General features: G+C 40.1%; 1 protein-coding gene across 1 annotated transcript; it reads right to left on the reverse strand.

Annotated features, from left to right (window-relative positions):
- Nucleotides 1–7782: 7782 nt before the first annotated feature.
- On the reverse strand, nt 7783–9539 carry LOC136854429 (uncharacterized). The gene is made up of 2 exons (XM_067130724.1): nt 8492–9539; nt 7783–8252 (listed from the first exon to the last, which is right to left on the reverse strand). Exons 1-2 carry the CDS (start codon nt 9537–9539, stop codon nt 7783–7785), a joined length of 1518 nt encoding a protein of 505 aa, XP_066986825.1.
- Nucleotides 9540–22545: the final 13006 nt, after the last annotated feature.

A 22545-nucleotide genomic window follows, 5' to 3' on the forward strand; every position in this document is an offset into this window, starting at 1 on the left:
AGGCAAATTACACATGCTGTAAAGTAAGCTCTCTGTAACAAAGGAACTCTGAGAGCAGCTATCCTTAAGACCTCTAAAAATACCATCCACCACAGGGACTGTAAATGAAAAGGAAAGGACAGTCTTATGGACAATACTGGGCAGAACTGCAATACTACTATTCACTTCTTTAATGGAAGTTTCTTTCTTAACATCAGCTTTACCTAAATATATTAGAGTACTGTTCTTTATGCTTTCCTTCAGAGGACGAAAGCTGAACTTCAGGAGACCTTGAACACAGTGAAAATGAAACCCAGAAGATTTTATGCACTTTTGACGAAATTCAAATCTACATTGCCTACTCATGTGATAAGAGCCCACATCAAAAACATCCTTTGAGCATTTTCAAACGCTGAAGCTTTGCTTGTGGAGTGTCATAACGTTTGCATTTAAACACAAAATGATTATTTTCACCTACACAAAGTGAACAGAAAAACTTCATAACATCAGGCAATGTCTTAATAGCGAAACTTGTAGTTTTCTGCTTAACATTGGATGGAAGAGTACGTAAAATAAATTCAATTTTCAAACAATTTTCATACCTCTCTCAGGCAATAAAGAAATTGTCCATTATCTCCTGAACAGAAGGATACGTCTTTGTAGTAATCTGAATTAATACCCTCTTAAACTTGTCATTTAGGCAACTCCACACAAAATATTGAATATTTAAAATCATCAGGAGTCATTCTAAGCGTTTTCACAGATTCAACAGTTGTCCTTAGAATGGAAATAAACTTAAAAGGGTCATCAGGTTCCCCCAGTCTTAAATCCATCAAAGTCTTTCTTTATACGAACTATTTCTGAGGCAAAGACTAACTTGAGCAAGTTTTTGGCGTCCTTATATGTCTGTTTGTCAGCTTCCTAAGAATTAAACAAAACTTTAACACTTCTGTCTACCTGCTGTCTCAAGAGAGGTAACAAGTCTCTGTCTGGGTAATTAAAGGATTGGGTAGTGCTTTCAAACCCTGAAATAAACCAAATGAAATCTTTTCCGTCCTTACTACTGAACTTTGGTAACGGAGCTGTGGGTTGTTTAAGCAGATTTTTAACAACCCCAACAGTTCCGGGTGCAGATACCACCTCTGGGCGAGGAATACAATATTCTATCTCATCAAAACATTCAACACAGGTTGTAATCTCTGCCTCCCTAGCATCCTCATTGGAGAAATCTCACCATTCAGTTCTGTAAGTAGACTTTTATGATTCAGCTGTTCACTCCTTTCAGAAATTTTCTGACCAGCACTTAGAGTCCAGAAAGACTCGATACGATTATAAGCTTGCATTTTGAGATCAACGTTTTAAGATGAGACGTCCTGGGAAAATTATTCTGAAAAGAATAAAGCATATTTCTAGTGCTTTCAGTACAAAGTACTTCAACATTTACTGTAACCTTCCCAATCAAATGAATTAAACAATGACATCATTCAAATAGACAAAAACCAACCAAATTTACTAAATGAGTGAGCGTACAAAATAGTCAAACCAGACACCGTGGACAACGCTCCCATGAAGGAAAATACCCAACGATCAAATAAACAGAACAATGAAAAATGACATTATGCATATCCTCTCTTCCCGACTCCGACTCTACTGAGCACTTAACGAGTATTTTAATAACAAAAATATTTAGTATGAACATCCACCTGAAATACCCTAGTTTCTCTGAATTGTCAAGGGACCTTTCTGTTTATCGAGCTACCGACTCTGCATCATAAAAAATTACGGTCGTCACTGCATCCAGGGAAACCTACCACACCCACAGTACATGAAGAGGAAAGGACCTGATTACAGGCAGACCAACAAAATCAGTATGCTCAAAATATCAATATAAACATATCTCAATTACACCAAAACTATTAATTTAAAATGCGTATTAGGGGGAAATCAAAACCTAGCATTCGCTGAACTGCATAAAAAAGACGGTAACAAAACTATTACGATGCGTAATGCCTGAAAAACTTATCCTTACAGAGTTACTTTATTATTGTTTTTAGGTCACTTGAGAACTTCTTAAACCTCGACTAAAGGACACTAATGGTCTTACCTTAAATTCAAGGGCGAAGCATGAATGGCCAAGTGTAGATTTTCTAATCGATTATTTGTTCCGTGCATAATGTAGAGTCAAGAGTCAAGGGGGGGGGAGATAGTGAGTGAGACAGTATTTAGCAAAGGGCCATTTCACAAATCATTACACAAAAACCTAAATGTTCCATTTGTAATTTAGCTGTCTTCCCTCCAGTACTTCTGCTAAACGCTCTTCATTGCAGCCCAGCACTCACGGTCTCAATAAAAAAAAAATGTTAAAAATCTTTTTAAAACATGCTTTTATTAAAATGTGCTAAAAAGTAAAAAAATAATTTTTGAGACACCAGGATTTTCTTACAATTAATCATGTCTACAAAAATAAAAGCGTGGGCCCCAAACATGGAAGGAAATGCTACAAGAAATTAATTGTAAGAAAATCCTGGTGTCTCAAAAGAATATTTTAATTTTTTGTGCTTTTTAATAAAAACACGTTTTAAATTTTTTTTAATATTTATTTTATACTTTTTAGTTTTGACAAATTGTAACCGATTTATGATTGTAGTTAACGAAATTGATATAGATCCGTTTACGGGGGGGGGAAGGGGAAGGGAGAAGGGGGAAGAGGGAAGGGGGGAGTAGGAAGGTGAGGGAAGGGGAAATGGGAGGGGAGGGGAAGGGGTGGGAGGATGGAAGAGAGAAGAGGAGAAAGGGGAAGAGGAGGGAGGGGGGGATGATGGACGGGGGAGGGGAGAGAAAATGGGAAGGGGAAAGAGAAGGGGAAGGGTGGAGGAGGAAGGGTAGGGGAGGGAAAGTGGGGGGAGGGGATGATGGGGCAGGTGAGGGGAAGGGGGATGAAGGGGAGGGTGAGGGGAAGGGGAGGGTGAGGGGGAGGGAGGGGAGGTGAAGTGGAGGGGATGTAAGAGGGAAGGAGGGAGGGAAGAGGGAAGGGGAAGGAGGGGAGGACACACCTAAATTAACATTTGATCGTGTGCTTCGGAACGAGGATAGGAGGGGAAAGGGGAGGGGGAAGAAGGAGGGAAGGTGGAAGTGGAGGGAATGGAAGAGGGAGGGGAGGACACAGCTAAATTAACACTTGATCGTGTGCTCGGGAGGGCAGGGGAGGGGAAGGAAGAGGGAAGGGGAGGAGGAGGACACAGCTAAATTAACACTTGATTGTGTGCTCCGGAAGGGGGGGAAGTGGGAGCGGAGGGGAAGGGGTGTGGAAGGGGAGGGAAGAGGGAAGGGGTTTGGGAGGACAGAGCTAAATTAACAATTGACCGTGCTTTGGAAGGGGAGGGGAGGGGAATGGGAGGGTGACAGTTAGGGGGATTGGGAGGGGGAGGGCATGATGAAAGAGGGATGGGGAGGGGAGGGGATGGGAGGATGGGGGATGGGGGAGGGGACACAGCTAAATTAACGCTTGATTGTGTGCTTTGGAAGGGGGTAGGGGACGGGTGGGAGAAGGGGATGGAAGAGGGAAGGGGAGGGGGAGGAAACAGCTAAACTACCACTCGAGTTACAGTATTACAGACAGACAGACAGACAGACAGACACAGAAGTCAAGGTAATTAAAAGCATGTAAAAACGGTTTGTATGAATGAACCATTCAGGTCAATACAGTATACCTGTAGCCATTGTTCAAGTCGATGCAGCAGAATTCACTGACGACCATTTCTCAGCCGTCTTACTCGTTAGCTCGGAAACCAAAACAAAGATTAGCTCCAGAGGATCATTGATTGTCTTGGTCTTTAAGACCACCCAACATACGATAAGGCCATTATGCAAATTAACTTGAAATGACGGAACAAAAAGCCTGTAAAGATATTTCATCCTAAAACAGTCAAGCATAAATAGAACATACCAGTGAAAATTACCCCATTCAGACCAACACACAAAACTCTGTGAGAAAATTATATTACAGGAGAGTAAATTAAGATTTATTTTCCTATACTATCATCAGAGCCTGGTGAACCGAACTGAACAGTTTAGGATGTGTTTAGCTGCACAGTAGTAAACGAAGAACGAAGTAAACTCCTTCCTCTATAATAAAAGTGAACGCGAAAGTTTACCGAGGATACCTACGTAAATGTGGTGACAAGTTTTAACTATGGACGATTTAAGTTAACCCGGCTGTTTCATTATACTGGCATAATTACATTCACGTTGAAGCAATCATGTTACACTATCTCATGAGACATCTAAAAACATACTGTGCCGAAAATAATTTTATTTAAAAAAAATACAATCTTCGTTTCCTCAATGTGGGCATGCTTGAAGTTTTTTTAATTATCCTACTTCAAGCAACTGTTGGAATGCTTTCTTCTTCAACGATGATCGTATTTCGAGTATTTTCATTTCTTCTATAAAAACATATTTTACATATAAGAAGATTCCGGTGATATCAAAGGAAATTACATCAGTTCCGAACAAATTCCATGACAAGAATTCAGTCTTATCTCTAATAAGACTGGAAATACTTTTCTGTACACTAAACGTTCAGCTGAGCAGTGAGAATGAAGGAGGATGGCAATCCTAAATCGATGCAGGACCATTACTGCAAACACCCCAATTTATGGTCGTGCCTGGAAATTAAGCCCAACTTTTTTCATTTCCGCCATATCCAGACACCATTACAATAATAGTTTTTAATGCTCCTTACATGCCAGTTAACTTGATTGCCTCCGAAATCCTTCCCGATGCAGCTGTAATGCAATTTTCAGGTTGCTGCGGAGAACAATTACATTAGATTATCGCCTAATTCAAGTACGTAAGGTTTTAGCAGTTCATCTTTCGTAAGGATAACTCTTTACCGATAATTAGCGGAAAGGGAATTTCCGATTATGTAACCAGTTAGGAACTTGTATGAGTGGAAAGTAGTATTTACTTGTTAGGTAACACTAAATTCAAGGCAAAGAACGAGTTTGGCTAGGATGGACTGAGAAAAAGTACCCTGGATCCATTGAATAAAAGTTTAAGCAGCTGTTATTGTGTTGGTTTCAAGTGTGACATGATTCACAGATACTCTGAAATTTGCAAGGACTTCTGCATTATCACATATCTTCAGGATTTGGAATTACATTCAACCATGTTTATAAAACAAATTCTAAGACTCCTAAAACCAAAAATAGGTTAGGCATTGTAGAAGAAGCATAGCATGAATAAAACTGCAGGTATGGACATTCACTAAGTTCTAGAATAATTTTCCTAAACAGCTACACTTTTAAAACTGCATTAAAAGTTTAGGAAGTCAATATTTTGAGTTGAATAAATAAAAAGTAACTCTTGTATTATAATGTAATCATTGTGAATCGCTCGTAGTTCAGAGATAGAATAACACCATCTCTTACCTTTGTCTGTGGAAATGTAACAATAAAAAAAATAGGTTATATAAAGGAATGTAATAAAAACAGAAACAACACAAGAGAGAAAGAAAATGCCTCTGGCTGAATACAGAACACAAGAGGTATCAACTTCCAAGATTAGAGTCCTGGCTCCTCAGAGTGGATTACTTGACCCATGGAAGGGTCTTCTCAAACCACTTGGATATTCTCAATGTCACTGCACTCTCTGAATAAGTTACGTCTTGACGACCTCTCTAAAATGATAAAAATTTCATTGATGTTATACATTCTGGAGAAGCTTACTGTACACGAGTTACATAAAGTGGAATTCTTGATAGCTGACCAGAGAGAGAGAGAGAGAGAGAGAGAGAGAGAGAGAGAGAGAGAGAGAGAGAGAGAGAGAGAGAGAGAGAGAGAGAGAATACACTAGCATGTTGGGAGATCCCGTGGTGCAGTAGTTTAAGGTTTGCTTAGAAAAGAAATATCTGCTCCCCTAAGATTAAAATATTGCCAAGGAAAACTAGGGAAGCTTCAAATAGGACAAGAAAGAAAGTATATTCTAAATATTAATTCCGTTATGCAATTCGTCCTATGGAAGCTTCGTTAAGACATATGTGTATACGTGTAGATGAAAGCAGCAGCAACAAGCAGCTTAAATAATCTTAATTTGTTTATAATAATTAAATCAGATGACTATCAAGATGGTATGAGCTAAATCACCTTCATTTGCATTATAAATGAGGTAATTAAAATTCAAGCGACAGAGATCAAAGTGCCTTTTTTTAGCGAAGCTAAAAGCTTTGGATGAATATTAAATTTATCCCTAATGAATTATGCATAGCATATTTTACATTAAGCTTTAACAGCTCTTTGAAACAGTGCTGCAAGGTGGGACAGTCTAAAATTCCCCGAACAGCAGGAGGAAATTCCACGAAATCTTGATTGACTGATTTATGAAATTTCTGCCGTCAAGCCAAACACTGAGGCCCTTTCGGGCATTCAACGAAGCGTTGACTGCCCGTGAGTGAAAAAAGGGCGTTGGAGTCCCTGGACAGCTAGATAAAGAGATCCAGAAAATAAAGATGTGTACAAGAAGTAAGTTTGATGTGTTGGACAGCAAGATTGAAAAAAGGAAGCGGGAATGGAGTTGAAGTAAAAGACTGAAAATAAATGGATGCAGATAGGGGCCGAAGGGACGCTGCAAACCCTTGTTAGTAATGCCCACAGTGCACCACTCGAGACACACTGACGGCAATGCCCCACTACGGGGTTCATGAAGTCTTCAAAACTTCCTGTTCTCATTAATTTATAACAGCTGGTCAAGCCATAATAGACACCTGTCTAACGTATTCCTTATATACAAATACTTCATAAAGTAAAATATAAGTTAAAACAACTTGTAAGTTGATTCATATACCCCTATTTGTTTTACAATCATCAAGATTATTTATGGCATCGAATATCTTGCAAATATGACGAAATGTTACGTTGGAAAAGAAGTGCAATCTGTGACAAGTATGACTATTGTCCGACAAATATCCCATAATTGAGGCATAATCAGAGTTCCATGAAGAGAGTTACACTAATTTAATAAATAATGTAGGAACTTCTTTTTTCTTGATTAGGAATTGCATGGACTAACAATCATTTATTTTGTAAGATAAGTTATGAATGGTGGTCTCGTCAAGTCTCTCACATGCTTAGAGTAAGTTTCTTAAAGCAGGTACAAAAATATGGAAAATGGGAGTTGTGTGTGTTTCCTACTTGGACAAGACCGTGACACCCATATCCTATAAATATTACCATTAAAGTTGACAATCTGGTGTCGTTTGTGACACGACTCATAGATTCATGGAAGCTCAGTAGAAACCTTCTCAACACTGCAATGTCTCTGTTCGGCACTGGTGAGGGATCTCGAGAAAAAGGCCACTGGACGTCCATCCTGGTTTAAAGTAGCTTCAATGGCAAAGTCAGAAGCATCGGTTTCAACAGTAAAGGTCAAATTTTCGTCTACAGCAGCTTTGACAGACGAAGATATGGCATCCTTCAAATTACTGGTAGCACCAACAGCTTCTGGAGAGAGTGGAAGAAAGGCATTGACGAGAGGGCGAATCCTTTCAGAAAAACGAGGAATCCAGCGAGAGTAATAAGCAAAGAGGCCTGTCAATCGTTGCAGCGACTCCTTAGTCTGCGGAACAGGCATGTTCATCATGGCCTCTAGACGTGAAGGATCAGGTCGCAGCTCATTATGACTAATTTCATAGCCAGGTATACGTATAGAGTGAGAGGACAGAACACACTTAGCTTCATTCAGTATCATGTTATAACGACGAGCAGCTTCCATAAACCTTCTAAGGGTTTTCGTATTCGACGTTCGTCAAGATTCTTGACCAGTGGTTCTCAACCAAACGACGACGTCGTCAAGATAAAAAAAGACATAAACACCCTCTAGACCATTCGTTCTAATGATATCATTAATATCCTCCTGAAAAGCTGCCACTCGGTTGGTGAGACCAAAACACAGCCTAGTAAATTGATAGAGGCCGCTGTCAGCTTCAAAGGCAGTATAAGGTCGATCTTCCTCTGGTAATGGGACCAGATGATAAGCACTCTTTAAATCCACAGAACTAAACACTTTGTACTTGGCTGTTTCATTGACTAGGTCGTCTATGTTAGGAAGAGGATATGCATCCAGGTAGGTGAATTTATTAATAGTCTCCGAATAATCGACAACCATACGTCTCTTATTCCTGTTGTGAACAACCACCACTTGAGCACGCCATGGCGATGTACTATGTTCAATTACACCCTCTTCAAGAAGACGATCGATTTCTGTCCCTATAAACTCTGCATCCGAAGCACTATATCTTCTTGATTTCACACCAATAGGATGGCAATCAGGAGAAAGATTACGGAATACTCTAGGGGCGTGATTGACAACGTAGCTAATGCAGATAATTCAAGTTTAGGTCGAGTGCCGCCGTATGACACAGTCACACTAGAATGCTTATTAAGAAAAGGGATTCCAAGAATTACATCCGCACAAAGTCCAGGTAGCACAAGAAATTTGACACTGGAATACTCACGTCCATTGACTACAATGTCAACATTGCAAGAGCCACTAATAGGCGACACATATTGAGAAGCAGCCATTGAGATAGTTCCTGAATAAGGAGTCGCAGGTAATTTCATATTTTTTAGAATATTATCACTAATGAAATTTTCTGAACTTCCAGTGTCAATTAGGGCATTTACTTTGGTTCCACGCATAAAAATGGGGAAAACGGAATGATTCAGTGTAGATGGAACAGAAGCAAGAGCAGCGGTGAACGAAGAGGCGGCAGAAGTAGGTTTTGATTTACTTAAACACACCTTAGCAAAGTGTCCAAGTTTGTTGCATTTTCGACAATTAACTTCCTTTGCAGGGCACTTTTTTCTAGGATGACGCCTGTACCCGCAGAAGAAACATTTCTCTTGTAGAGTCAAAGCAACTAAATCATCATCTGGAGCATCGGACCTGTCGGCCTTTTCACAAACAGAGGCATGATCATCATATTCAGGCCTAGATTTGACGGCGGCTGCAGGAAAACATTCGTCGGAAGGAATTCCATAAGACTGCGAATCTTTGAAAGCGAGTTCCAGAGCTCTGGCTTGGTCAGCAGCAGCAGATAACGTAAGCGTTTTATTTTCAAGTAATCTCGTGCGAATATGTTGAGAGGAAATCCCAGCAATAAAAGCATCACGAATACTTTCATCTCTATATACCTCTGAAGAAACGTCCTTGAAGTTGCAGTCAACGCTAAGTTTGTGCAGAGCACGTAAATACTCGTCTATTGTTTCTCCTGACATCTGTCGACGAGTGGCAAGACGATGTCGAGAAACAATTTCGTTCGCAGGCTGTATGAAAACTTTATTCAGTTTTGCGATGGCGTCATCGTAAGTAGAGCAATCAGATATAAGCTCAAAGTTTTCAAGCGATAATGCATTTGCAAGCATACCAAGATAAACGTCGTTAGTTCCTTCAGTAGCATTTTTGTATCGGGAAAAGATGAACAGCCAATGCTTGAAAACTCGAGCAGCATCTGGGGACGTAGGTAGAATATCGAGACGTTCTGGCCGAAGAGCGCGTTCCATTCTGCAGCCGAATATGCAAGTTGTCTTAGCTGAATAAATTGTAATGAAAACCTCAATGCATCTTCAAGGCTTTATTCAGCTAAGATCCCGCCACAGAGAGTTACAGCAGTCAACAGAGTAAGATACACTGGGATTGTCAAAAGTAAACAAATACAACACGGACAGAGAAAACAACCATTACTAACAACAGAATGCAGATAAACATTCAAACAGGTCATTATGGCAAATGCCAATTTACCACAGAGAGTATACAGGACTAAGCTTCACCTCCTCCTTACCTGCGAATGTTAAATAAGCTGGTATAAAAGAGAGCTACGCACTAAATTCTTTGCATGTTTGAAATTAAATGAGAGTCAGGTCATCCACTATGGAAATTTCCGCAATTTCCAGTTTTACAGCCGAAAGTTGTTAGCTTTAATGAAAGGAAAGCATGTCTTTAATATGCAGGTTCTCTCAGTACACAAAAGTGCAAGTTTAAACGATTGTCTATCTGAGTCTCTCAGATTTACCCTGAAATTGGTGAAATTCCACCCCTTTTACGATTAACATTTTGATTATGGAAATCTGTTTTGCCTAGCTTGCTCACTATTCTTCTAAGTGCGAGAAATGAATAATGGCACTCCAACCTGAGAATTCCAAGTACGCTCTTCAATTCTTGACCTTTTCCTGTTTTCAAGAGGTCTCTCAACTTTTCCACTACTCTATGTTCTTTCTACCTTGGACACTTGCCATCGAAAGCTTTTGTACGGGCTAGTAAGACCTCTCCTATGGGCACAGGTTACGTCAGACTTCATTCATACAGAGATCTTCAACATTCCCAGTAGCGTAATGATAGCAGGTTATGATCGTATACAGTGGAATATATTTTATTTTCCCCCGCAAGTAGAGTATGTGTGTTTTCATTTTCTATAGAAAGGAATGTAGAAACTCAAAACTATATGACAAAAACTTCTGTAAATGAAATAATATATTTGTTTTGGATATACTCCAATAGATCAACATAGACTTACCGTACATTTAAACAATCACACATCATCTTAAAGTCGTTGCTATTCATGATAGATTTCTTGCTTATTGCATACTGTTTAATTCTGATTCTTTCTCTGAAAATGTTATTTCTTAACTTCATTTTGAATATAACCTGGTGTACCATAATTCACGAAATAGTTCTTTCCACAAAAATGAAATAAAAACAAAAAATAAAATTTTGACCTTCGTCATAAGTACTGTAAATCATATTTCATATTTTTTCGTGAAAATAGCAATTTCATATCAAAGGCTAATATGCATAATTCATTAAGAGTAAATTTAATATTCAACCAAAGCCTTTAACTATATAAATAACCATTTTAATCTCTGTCGCTCGAATATTATCTCTCATATGTTATGCAAATGAGCTTGATTCAATTTATTCCACCTTGAGAGTCATCTGATTTAATTACTGTCAACAAATTAAGAGCAGTCAATACTTTCGTCGTTGTTTTAACCTTTGCCACCTTATCGCAATCTTTCATATTACGGTATAAATGGATATGCTTACCTTAGAATAGATTTCGAGACTCGTGTCAGGTAATCCGCATACTATCATATTCTTGTATGTTACTCCTTAACTGATCTTCAATTCCCACAGTACCGGATTTTCTTGCTGACTAGAACTTTCCTTCTCTCTCTCTCTCTCTCTCTCTCTCTCTCTCTCTCTCTCTCTCTCTCTCTCTCTCTCTCTCTCTCAAGTCAACTAACTAGAATTCCGGTTTATGCCACTGTAAACAGCCTTTACTTTCCTTTAATGACCAGATTTACAAGTGACAATTATTTGCCGAACTCTCTCTTCCTTCCTCTTGGTTTAAATCTTACAGGTTACATTATCGGAGATTTTTTTCATTCATTCTGTGATTTTCTATTATTTTTAATAGCGAGTGTGGGTAAACTATAAAAGTAAATCCGTGAATAAATGGAGAACTGCTGCAATAGTGACCAAATTATAAATTTATATATATATATATATATATATATATATATATATATTGTTATATATCATTAACAAAACATGAGTGCAAGAGAGAAATCGTATGTGGAGATTAAGTGAAAATTCGCATTAAAATTTAAAGTACTTTAATTACAATAAGTAAATACCAATCCAAACCACAAAACATTATGAAATATAGTTACTGACGAAGTGCACAAAAGCAACTACCCACCGTACAGCATTTCATATACAGTAAGCACCTAAATCACCGATTATTACACTGCTTAATTCACAAATCACCAAGCATTACAACAACTCAACATTACATAAATATAAACCCTTAACATCCAAAAATCTAGTGGCAAACAGTTGCATCGCACAAGAAAACCTCTTAATTGCTAAACAATACTTTACCACATTTCTGTCTCTTTAGAAACTAATACTCTCACTTGTTTGCTGCAACTCCACCAAAATCATCGTTCAGGGTCTTTATATTCCCGAGTAACAAGACTTACATGGACTAGATACCAGAACATTTCAATTTGTTACACAATCCATGGCGAGCGTTACTGCCATCTGTTGGCTGGAAGTTACACTTTTCATACTTGAAAATTTTCTTACACTCAATCTCTTTATAATACAAATCATATTTCTTAACATATATATATATATATATATATATATATATATATATATATATATATATATATATACATGTATATTTATATATATATATATGTGTGTCTTTTCAGTTTATCTTTAGTCAGTAGAGAAGTCTTGCTGCCATGAAGTAGCCGTGTTCCCATGCTTTCCACGGCCACCCTTTCTCTATGGCACTCCTGTAAACTGGGAAACATTGGCCACAAGTGGCCTTAGCCACAAGCAGCTACACGAGGTCTAAAGAAAGACATTGCAGCTCATCCATCCATTATTGCAAAGTGCACGTTGCAAGGCAACCCATGGTACGTCTGTTGGTATTCGAGTTTACCAGTTTTCTGTTCCTTATCCAGAATCTCTTGTTTCATTTCAGAATTTCTACCCCCAGTATATACCCTTTGATATCCCATTGCCCAGAGTTCAAGTACTTCCCTGTGTAAGTTAATTTCGTAAATTAATCATTCCTTGCTTGTAGTGAAACCTTAAGTTACTCCTCCCATGTGCTTATAATTGCTATTGCGAGAAACCACATTTCCACGAAGCTTTATCTTGGATTATTCTATTTCCACACACGTGTTATATCGTTCACCCTCGTTTTCCAGAACATCCATTTTGCCTGGAGAATTCTGCCCTACTGTGGCAGGCTTATCAACGTGCAGCGTTGCAAGAAATCTATAATTGTAGTTGAATTCCTAAAGGAACCAAAACCTATATTACCTGATCCAGTGGCTCTCTGTTGTGCTGTTAATTTTTATCATTAATTTCCTTATTGAAAGTAGAATCTGTATTTTGGTGTGCTGTTAAATTCTATCATTGATTTTCTTTATTGAGAGTCGAATCAGTAATCTATTATTTGAAATGCCATAATCTGTGTGCAATAAAGTAGAATCTTGTATTGATCAGAACTCTCAATTAGCGGCCTACCATTATTCTTATATATGATTTTGTCTGTTAATGTGTTTTATGGCATTTACGGCTGTCCACAGTGAGTGTTGTTCAAGGTTTATCCTAATTAATATTTCATTAAAGGAACCAACCCGTGACCAAACGTAAAAGTGGTGATCTCACCAGGATTCTGCAGTCAACTAGCACACTAGCAATTGCTAAGACTAGACTGTTGGAAGTTATGCGAACCTGAAATAAATCATCTGATTTTTCAAATCTCCAAGGCAAGACTGGAAAAAGGAACAAGAGGTAAGGTGTTGTCAAATCTCAGTGTTTGTTCTACTGAAGTTCGATAGGCAGTCAATTGTAGAGTAATGCATGCTTAAAAGACTTTGCGATAAGAAGCGAATTCAGCATTAGAGAAATTCCGAGAACGAACACAAGCGGCGCCAAAATTTCTTAAGTTGGTGAGTGCATAATATAAGAACCGTGAACTTTCAGTTGGATGGAGCAACTTTGTTCAAAGTCACTGGGGTAGTAGGGTTGTGAGTTAGTTATTTAGTAAGGGCTCTATCTTGCATGTGGCAATATTGCATGTTAGCTCAGTTAGGAATTCAGCTTAGTGCATGTGTATTAAGAGAGAGAATGAGCAACTTTCTTTCAGATAGGGTCATGGAATTTTATCAATCCATAGCGCATGGCAAATACCAGCACTGGCAACCTACGCAGCTACCACAAGAGCTAGCCACCCTCACCATAGCTCAGCTCCTCCCACCGACATCCATGATCGTGCTCCACCTCAGCTTCTGTTTTAAAAATTCCTAGTATCGTAGAATTATTTTTTGTGCTTTCAAATTGCCATTAACTTCTCCAGGTATTTATACTCAGGCACCATTTCTCTTAGATAGGGCAGTGGAATTTTATCAATCCACAGGGCATAGGGAATACCATGTCTGGTAGCTCACCAGCATACCAGTCAAAACCTCCCTCACCCACATGTCTCCACCTGGCCTCGTGCGCCAGATAAATTCTCTCTAAAAACAAAGTTTCAATGAATTCCAAAATCCTTAGTTCCTAGAGTAATCTCTGTGTCATTTGCGTAGAATTATTTGCATGTAAATTACAATCACTGACAGTAAAATTTGCTACAATTCCTTTATGCTAATGGAAACAGAACACATATCTATTTGAGAGTATAGTCAGTTGCATTAAAACACAAACTCCTCGTCAGTAACATTACGCTACTCACTCAGGATAGAGAGAGAGAGAGAGAGAGAGAGAGAGAGAGAGAGAGAGAGAGAGAGAGAGAGAGAGAGAAGTTCAGTTATCTTTAAACATACACTATATTTTTACCCAAATTCATAGGCAGCATGTTTTGTTAAAAGTTGGATATGTATCACTTGATGAATACAAACCATTGATTTACAACAGTCAAATTTTAAAAGCAAAATCAGAACCCCAAGGATATGTTTTAAATAAAATATCTAGGATAGCCCCATGTTCATCAGCATATACTTTTTTTCTTTTACTCATTTTACGCATAGTGCTGTCAAAATTTTACACACGTGTCCACACTACTTGTGTAAATTTTCACAAGCTATTCATTAAGCACTCTAAGTTACTGAGTGGGTGCTCGAGCTGTTTCTTAAAAGAAAGGAAAGGCAACCTAAACCAATAAACCTCTGCATCACAGAATGAACCTGGGTGTAAGTTAAATTAACCAGAGTTGAGCAAGCTTTACTGCACTGTGGGTAATTCTGAAGACTTGGGGAAGAACCGCACACAACAACCGCACATTGAGTGCAAATCTCCAAGCGTGTTGACGAATACTGCTGGGGCCTGGGCCTGTAAACACAGATCCCACAGCCTCACCAAGACTTCCCCCCACAGAGCGAATGGAAGCACCATTAATAGTTCCAAGGACCTAGCCGCCCACAAGGGCCAACCAAGGGATTTTCCCTTCGCAGTACCACTGATCTGGTGCACTACCAACCGAGTAACCCACCTGAAGTGTCTTCCTTTTTTCTATGACTCATCACATGCGTTCTGGTTCATGTGGAGTGCCATTTTCTTTCTTACAATTTACTGTACAGTCAACTAATGTCATTCTTCAGAACCCACAGGCACACCAGTGCCACCCCAAAAAAAAAAAAGTCCTGTATTTTACACAACCAGCACCAGTGCTATTAGACACGGTGCCAACCATTAGTATGTCCACCAACAATACCACAAGTCACTACAGTGTCCGTGAGTCTTAAGGAATTTCCCTCTCCAAGGACTGCTCCATTTAGTGTGACCATTTAACAGCACACTCAGCCACAGGTGCATTCAGCCTAATTGTCACCCTCGCAAGGGACTTTTCCATAGCATGCTGTCCCATCCACTCTGCCAAGAGCAGACTGCCCATTCCATGCCATTGCTTGCACAGTTCTATTACCAGCTCATTCTGATGTGCCTTAAGCCCCAGCAACATGTCGCTGGAAACTTACCAAGCCTTAATGGATGTGGGGAAGGATGTGGGGCTACATAGAGAGCATCTAACCCAGTGGGTAAGGGAGCAGCTTGATACCATGCTGCAAAGAGAACGATAGGAGAGTGAAGAACAATGGAAATATGAGCAAGAACAATGACAGTATGAACTGGCAAAGGCAGAAAGAGAAAGGAAGGGAAGAGAAGAGCAGCAGAAAGAAAGAGAAGAGCAACTGCAACATGAAATAGCTCTGAAGGAAAAGGAGCTCGAGCTAGTGAAAGCCCGACAAGGCAGTGCAACCCCACACCTTCCACGCCCCATTCTAAGCTAAGTATGTCTTAGTTTAACCAGACCACTGAGCTGATTAACAGCTCTCCTAGGGCTGGCCCGAAGGATTAGATTTATTTTTACGTGGCTAAGAACCAATTGGTTACCTAGCAACGGGACCTACAGCTTATTGTGGAATCCGAACCACATTATAGCGAGAAATGAATTTCTATCACCAGAAACAAATTCCTCTTGTTCTTCACTGGCCGGTCGGAGATTCGAACTCGCAACCAACAGAGTGGTAGCTGAGAACGGAGCCTCATTCTAATACTGTATATCCAGCATTAACTTGCCCATGCCAACATGGGCTGATGATGAGCCAGAGGCTTGGCTGGAAGAGGAAGAAGCCCTTTTCTCCAACTACAATACCACAGAGATGGAAAGGGCCTTGCTTCTTGCCAAGCATATGCTTAGGCATGGGAAATCACACTGGAGAAATGGAGACGATGGTGGAGGACTCTTCTGAAGGAAATCGGTCAGACCTGGGCTGAATGGGCCAATCATAAGACCCGGGCAGGCCAGTGCTGGCTCAATGCCCTTGTGTGCATGGAATTCAAAGACTTGTTCAACTGAATGATGCTGGAGGACTTCTTCAGTATGTGCTTGGGTCCCTCGCTGTGTACATCAATGATAAGCAACCCCAGACATTAATGGAAAGCTGTCATATGGTCGACAGTTAGGAAACCTTCCACCTGTCTTCCAGCACGTCTCAGACACATAGTGCCACACGGTCATTTCATTTCTCAGGGCCAGTTCACCCAAAGAACAGACTCCCCTCCAAGCCTCCAGTATGCAACCACTGCCATAAGACTGGACATTCAGTCTGAGTGTCACTTTAAAGGGGAAGCTGCTAAGAAGGCTCCCTTCCAAGCCTTTCAAGAAGTCCAAGGGCTCCTCTCCATCCACCTCCAAGCAAACCTCACAACCCACTGACACCACAACCAGTCAAGCCCATCCAAGAGGCCCTTGCAAAGACTACAGTGATCTCAGTCAGTTTAGTGCTGGATTTCCTGCCTGCCCACAGCATGGCAATGCACCAAAGCACGTCCACTTTATCTCCAGTGCCACAATAGCCAAGCCATGGCTCACCAAGCCTTCTGAGGAGTGGCTCCACTCTCAAGTAGTCTCGGTGGCTCCCGTTAATGGTTCTATCTCACCAGAAGAACTGCCAACTATGGTAGATACAGGAGCAGACATCAGTCTGATCTCCCAGTCACAAGTGCCAGCTGGTGCCACTATTGATAAAAACAGATGCTGGACCTTAAACTGGGTAGAGAATGTTACCAAAGACATTCCTACAGTCGAGCTGAAGGTCATGACACCTTGGAGCACTATGGAGCATCGCCTGGGCGTGGTAGACTCTATTGGGCTGAGATCTTCTCTGGGGATCTCCCCCTTCAACACCCCTGAATTGCCTAACAACTTTCGTCTTAGAGGACCTGACCGTAGCACCAAACAACAAGAACACTGCCACAGTGGAAAGCTGCCTCCGTCAACTGAATCACCTCCTGTATGCCCACCTTGAAACCGGAAGGGGCACTCACAGTGCCAGTACAGATCTAAAGGGAGAGCCGATGCAAAGCCTCCCTCTGATCGTTTCGATCTACAAAGGCCGATTCCTCCCCATTCACGAAAGGCAGTCGACAAGAAAATTTCTCCCTCCTCATGAAAAAAAAGTTCACACTACCACTATAAGATGTGCAAAATAAAGGGGCACTCCACGAACTGGTTGGGGTGTCCCAGCAAGCAAATAATTTGCATGCCTGCTGTAACCAAAGGCATTCCTGGATGCTATGACCTCCTCTTGGGATAGGACTCTGTCTCAGCCCAACTCAAGGTCACCCAGGGGCTCTGCACCCCCAGGCTCCTTGTCAGGCACTCCTGATGTAAAATCCCTGCCACTGCCACTTGAGTGTCCTGGACATCAGACAGTTACCAAATGTGATTCCTGCACCTGGCTCTGCCTAAGTGCCAATGCTAGATCATGTCATCAATCTTCCTTTGGGAGATTCCCCCAATTTACTTGAGTTGGTCATTGCCAATTGCCAGCCTCTTGCACCCAATAATTCTTCCTCATCACCTCTGTCCTCAGAAGATGAAACTCTGGAGACCCTCCTATTATATCTTCTCTGGTTGACCAGGAACTGTCCTGCTGGGATGCAGAAGCTATTACTGCCCTTGCTTCGGTTGTCACAGCAACAGGAGTAGGGAGCCTTCCTACAGGCCATGTTGATACCATGGTCGCTTGCAGGGGCCCTACCACTGATAAGGCTGGTCCAACCTTCCACGCAGTGGATCAGCCTAAAGCTTGCACCGCTCGGTCTCACAGCCTCTAGTGTTACCCCTGACTTTGCTCTTGAGGGCACTCCTGCGCCCTCCCAAGAGTCGGTGCCCCTGTCACCTCGTAGGACCCTCGCAGGTAGACCTTGGAGGAACCCGAAGAAAAAGAGAAAGGGATGGAAAAGATCCAATTAGCCTATCAGAGCCACAAGCTCTCCTTGGCACTCACATCCCATTTGGCACAGTGCCTCCCATCACAGAGTGATCCTGGCACCTACCCCAGAGAAGGTAGGCTGGGTGATCTCTGAACAGGTAAATTCCTGTACAACCATCATTGCAGGAGAAGTCCTTACAAATCTGACATGCCATAGAGGCACTAACATCCTAGACAAGATTCTGTAAAATAATAGTAGTAACCTGCATTTGTAGTGATAAAATGTTTTCCTATATGTTAGAACCATTGAGCTCATGGCACTCTTGGCACAGTGCCTCATTTTAGTAGAGCATATATCTTCTTCATTTAACATGCATATACCATTCACCTAAAATCCAGAGGAGGATTGGGTACCTCTCTCATCGGTTCTACTACCAAATTAAGTAAGATGTAATGAGTTAGTACTGACCTCTAGCCTCGCAAGCTGAAGGACACGTCCTAACCACTCATACATTATGTTGCATTCATTAACACCTATGTTGCATGTTCCTTTTAAAATATTTTGCATATGTCATAGAGTAAGAAACTTTGTGCTTTGCAATAATACTGCATGTAGATAGATCATTACCACCTGAATTGGTGCTGAAGCAGCCTGATCATATGTTATGTTAATGGTAATGTGCAACTGAAAATTTAATATTTGCTAGGAAAACATTTTGACTGTCGTCAGAGAGAGCTAGTTAAACATCCCCTCCTAGAAGTTAGGTATATCACCTTAGTCTTCCTCACTGCATGGGCAAAACCCATTAAACGGAAGGGATTAATGTAACTGAAACTGGCGGCTCATTCTAGTGCAGACTTTCACGCCCAAAAAGGAGTGGAATGTTTGCTTAAAGGAGGAGCTATTACGGATTTCTGCCACCATCATCTCTTTGCTTACTTGCTGTATGGGTCAAAGTCTTGCGCTTTAAGGGTAGGCACTCAGAGCCCACACACAGAAGTGTAGAAGGACACTTTTAAGGCATGTCATTCACACTGGGTCCAGGTAGGAAATTAAATTATTCACTTGGGAGCGCTTAACATCAGGGAAAACGAATGTCCCAGATTTTAATCCCTTTTATCATCTACCTCCTACTGTGTGAGCTCTGGTACTGTTTCTTGAATGTTCTTTACAAATGTCAACTGATGCCCAAATGCGGGAAAGAAACAGTGTCTCCTCTCAAGCAAAATCGATATTCACATGAGCAGGTCAGGACCTGCGCTCGCTCTCAGTCTTGCTCAGTTTATCTTTAGTCAGTAGAGAAGTCTTGCTGTCATGAGGTAGCCGTGTTCTCACAACTTCCATGGCCACCCTTTCTCTCCGGCACTCTTTCTGTGAACTAAAAACTATTGGCCACAAGAGGCTACGTGAGGTCTAAAGGAAGACATTGCAGCTCATCCATCCATTATTGCAAATTTCTCTGTTCCTTATCCTGAATCTCTCATTTCATTTCAGAATTTCTCCCCCCCCAACAAGTAAGTATTCTTTGATATCCCATTACCCAGCATTCAAGTGCTTCCCCGTGTGAGTTAATTTCGTAAATTAATCGTCCCTTGCTTGTAGTGAAACCTTAAGTTACTCATCCCATGTGCTTATAATTGCTATTGAGAGAAACCACATTTCCATGGGGCTTTATCTGGGATTATTTTATTTCCAGACAAGTGTTGTATCGTTCACCCTCGTTTTCCAGAACATCCATCTTGCCTGGAGAATTCCGCCCTACTGTGGCAGGCTTATCACTCTATAACCGGTGTTGAATTCCCAAAGGAACCAAAATCTGTATTACCAGAGCCAGTGGCTCTCTGTTGTGCTGTTAAATTTTATCATTAATTTCCTTATTGAAAGTAGAATCAATATTTTGTCGTGCTCTTAAATTCTATCATTGATAAACCCTTATTGAGAGCTGAATCAGTTCTCTATTATTTGAAATGCCATAATCTGTGTGCAGTAAAGTAGAATCTTGTATTAATCAGAACTTTCAATTGGCGACCTACCATTATTCTTATTCTTATATATGTGATTTTGTCTGTTCATGTGTTTTATGGTGTTTACAGCTGTCCACAGTGAGTGTTGTTCAAGGCTTATCCTAATTAATATTTCATTAAAGTAACCAACCCATGGCTAAACATAAAACATATATATACATATATACATACATACATACTTACATGCATGCATACATACATACATACATTCGAATCCTCAATGGTGCAGAAGCACTTATCAGTTATAATTCTCAGGAAGAGTAATGTTATTTCTACACCTTGGGAATGAAGTATCAGTCACAGAACGAAAAAGAAAGGAAAGCAAGTCCTGCATGTGTAAGTGACTGACACACACACACACACACACACACACACACACACACATATATATATATATATATATATATATATATATATATATATATATATATATATATATATATATATACAGGGTGTCCATGAAGTCTAATCAGAACTTAAAAATATATTACAAAAGCCATTGATGAGATATCTTAATCAGATTTGTTATATATACTCAGCAGTTATCAAAGTTCTTAATCACATTGCATTTGTGTATCTCAGGTCCCCTGTTGATGAAAGAGGTACTGTTAAATGAACCCCTAAAAAATGGCTACTCCTCAAAAAAGGCACAATGTTTGTCATGGTGTATTGAAACAAAATCAAATACGCAGACCCAGTGAAGCTACAGAACTTAGTATGTACGAGATCCACCGATACGTCAATCAATTTGTACTTGGCAAAAGAAATTTATGGAGACAGGGACAGTGTTGGGTAAAGGGAGGAGTGGACGGCCAAGAACATCTGAGGAAAACATTGATCGTATAAGACAAGCCTTTGATCATTCTCTTACACCCATACTGCTACCAAACACTTGCAGTAACCACATTCCACAGTGCACAAAGTCCTATACAAGAACATGTGATTGTATGCTTAAAAGTTCAACTCATACAGGCACTTGAGGCAAAATGATAAACCAAGATGAAAAAGTTTGCAGTTAACATGCTGGAATGAATTTCTGAGGATGAAACGTTCCTCAGCCAAGTTTGTTTTAGCGATGAGTCAGCCCTTCATGTTTCAGGGAAACTGAACACACATAATGAGAGAATCTGGGGAACAGAACATCCCCACATGACTAGGGAATTTCACCGAGATAGTCCAAAGGTGAATGTGCAAAGTCAGAGTCTGTATTTAGAAATGAAAGGAACCCATCTCCACCGTAATAACTGATTACTAAATTTTCAACTCAGGGATGTTTACAACAATACTGTCACTAGTACACACATGAGTTATGTATCGAAATCAATTTATATATCTTTTGATGGCTGTACGGAGAATTCCTTGTCACCTCTGCATCAAACACGAGAGGCATAGGTTCTAATGCTAGTTGAGGCTAATGGACTTACATAATTCCCTTTGTGTATAAGTTATTTTCAAGGTAAACTGAATTCGATATTATATGGTAATTTTGGCTTAACACTGTTAGGTATAAAAATTTTACTTGTGCATTTTTACAAAACTATCATGAATAGCACGTATTATAAACGAATTTCCATTCAAAAAGCAAAACCTAAATTCGGCAGGAATATGTACAGCAGTGTCTAAACCAACTTATATCATTCTTCATAGCCGAAAGCAAGTACTTTTCACTTATGCATATAGATATAATAAATATATATATATATATATATATATATATATATATATATATATATATATATATATATATATATATATATATATTCTAGCTGGCCAACCCAGCACTGTCCAGGAAAACTCTGAATGAAAACCAATACTCTCTCTCTCTCTCTCTTTTTCTCTTCCCAACACCCCTTCTGATCTCTCTCTCTCTCTCTCTCTCTCTCTCTCTCTCTCTCTCTCTCTTTCTTGTTAAGACAGTTGCTATAATTACATTGCCCAGCACTTTTGACATATTATATTTCCCAGCTTCTAACACCCCATTCCTATCGGGGCTGAACTTGACTTTAAGGGCATCAGGAGTGTCCCCATTCTTCCCAGCAACCTCGAAAACTATGGATTAGACATAATATCTCTCATTTTTTACATTTTATTTTTCAAACCTTCTCACCCCACCTTCCTATCAGGGCTGAACTGGACTTAAAGGACATTGGGAGTGTTACTATTCTCCTCAGTTACCTTAAAAACTATGGATTAGACACTAATATCTGTTGTTTTTGGTTATTTGTACATATCACCACCTTCC

This window comes from Macrobrachium rosenbergii, chromosome 29, assembly GCF_040412425.1.
Source record: "Macrobrachium rosenbergii isolate ZJJX-2024 chromosome 29, ASM4041242v1, whole genome shotgun sequence".
Lineage (NCBI taxonomy): Eukaryota > Metazoa > Arthropoda > Malacostraca > Decapoda > Palaemonidae > Macrobrachium > Macrobrachium rosenbergii.

Excerpts from the sequence above, each read along its gene's own strand:
- LOC136854429 (XM_067130724.1), bottom strand. The coding sequence starts at position 9,539 with ATGGAACGCGCTCTTCGGCCAGAACGTCTCGATATTCTACCTACGTCC. Across the intron at positions 8,253-8,491 it reads TGACATTGTAGTCAATGGAC|AGTTTATAGGGACAGAAATC; the intron begins GTGAGTATTCCA and ends CTTCGGATGCAG.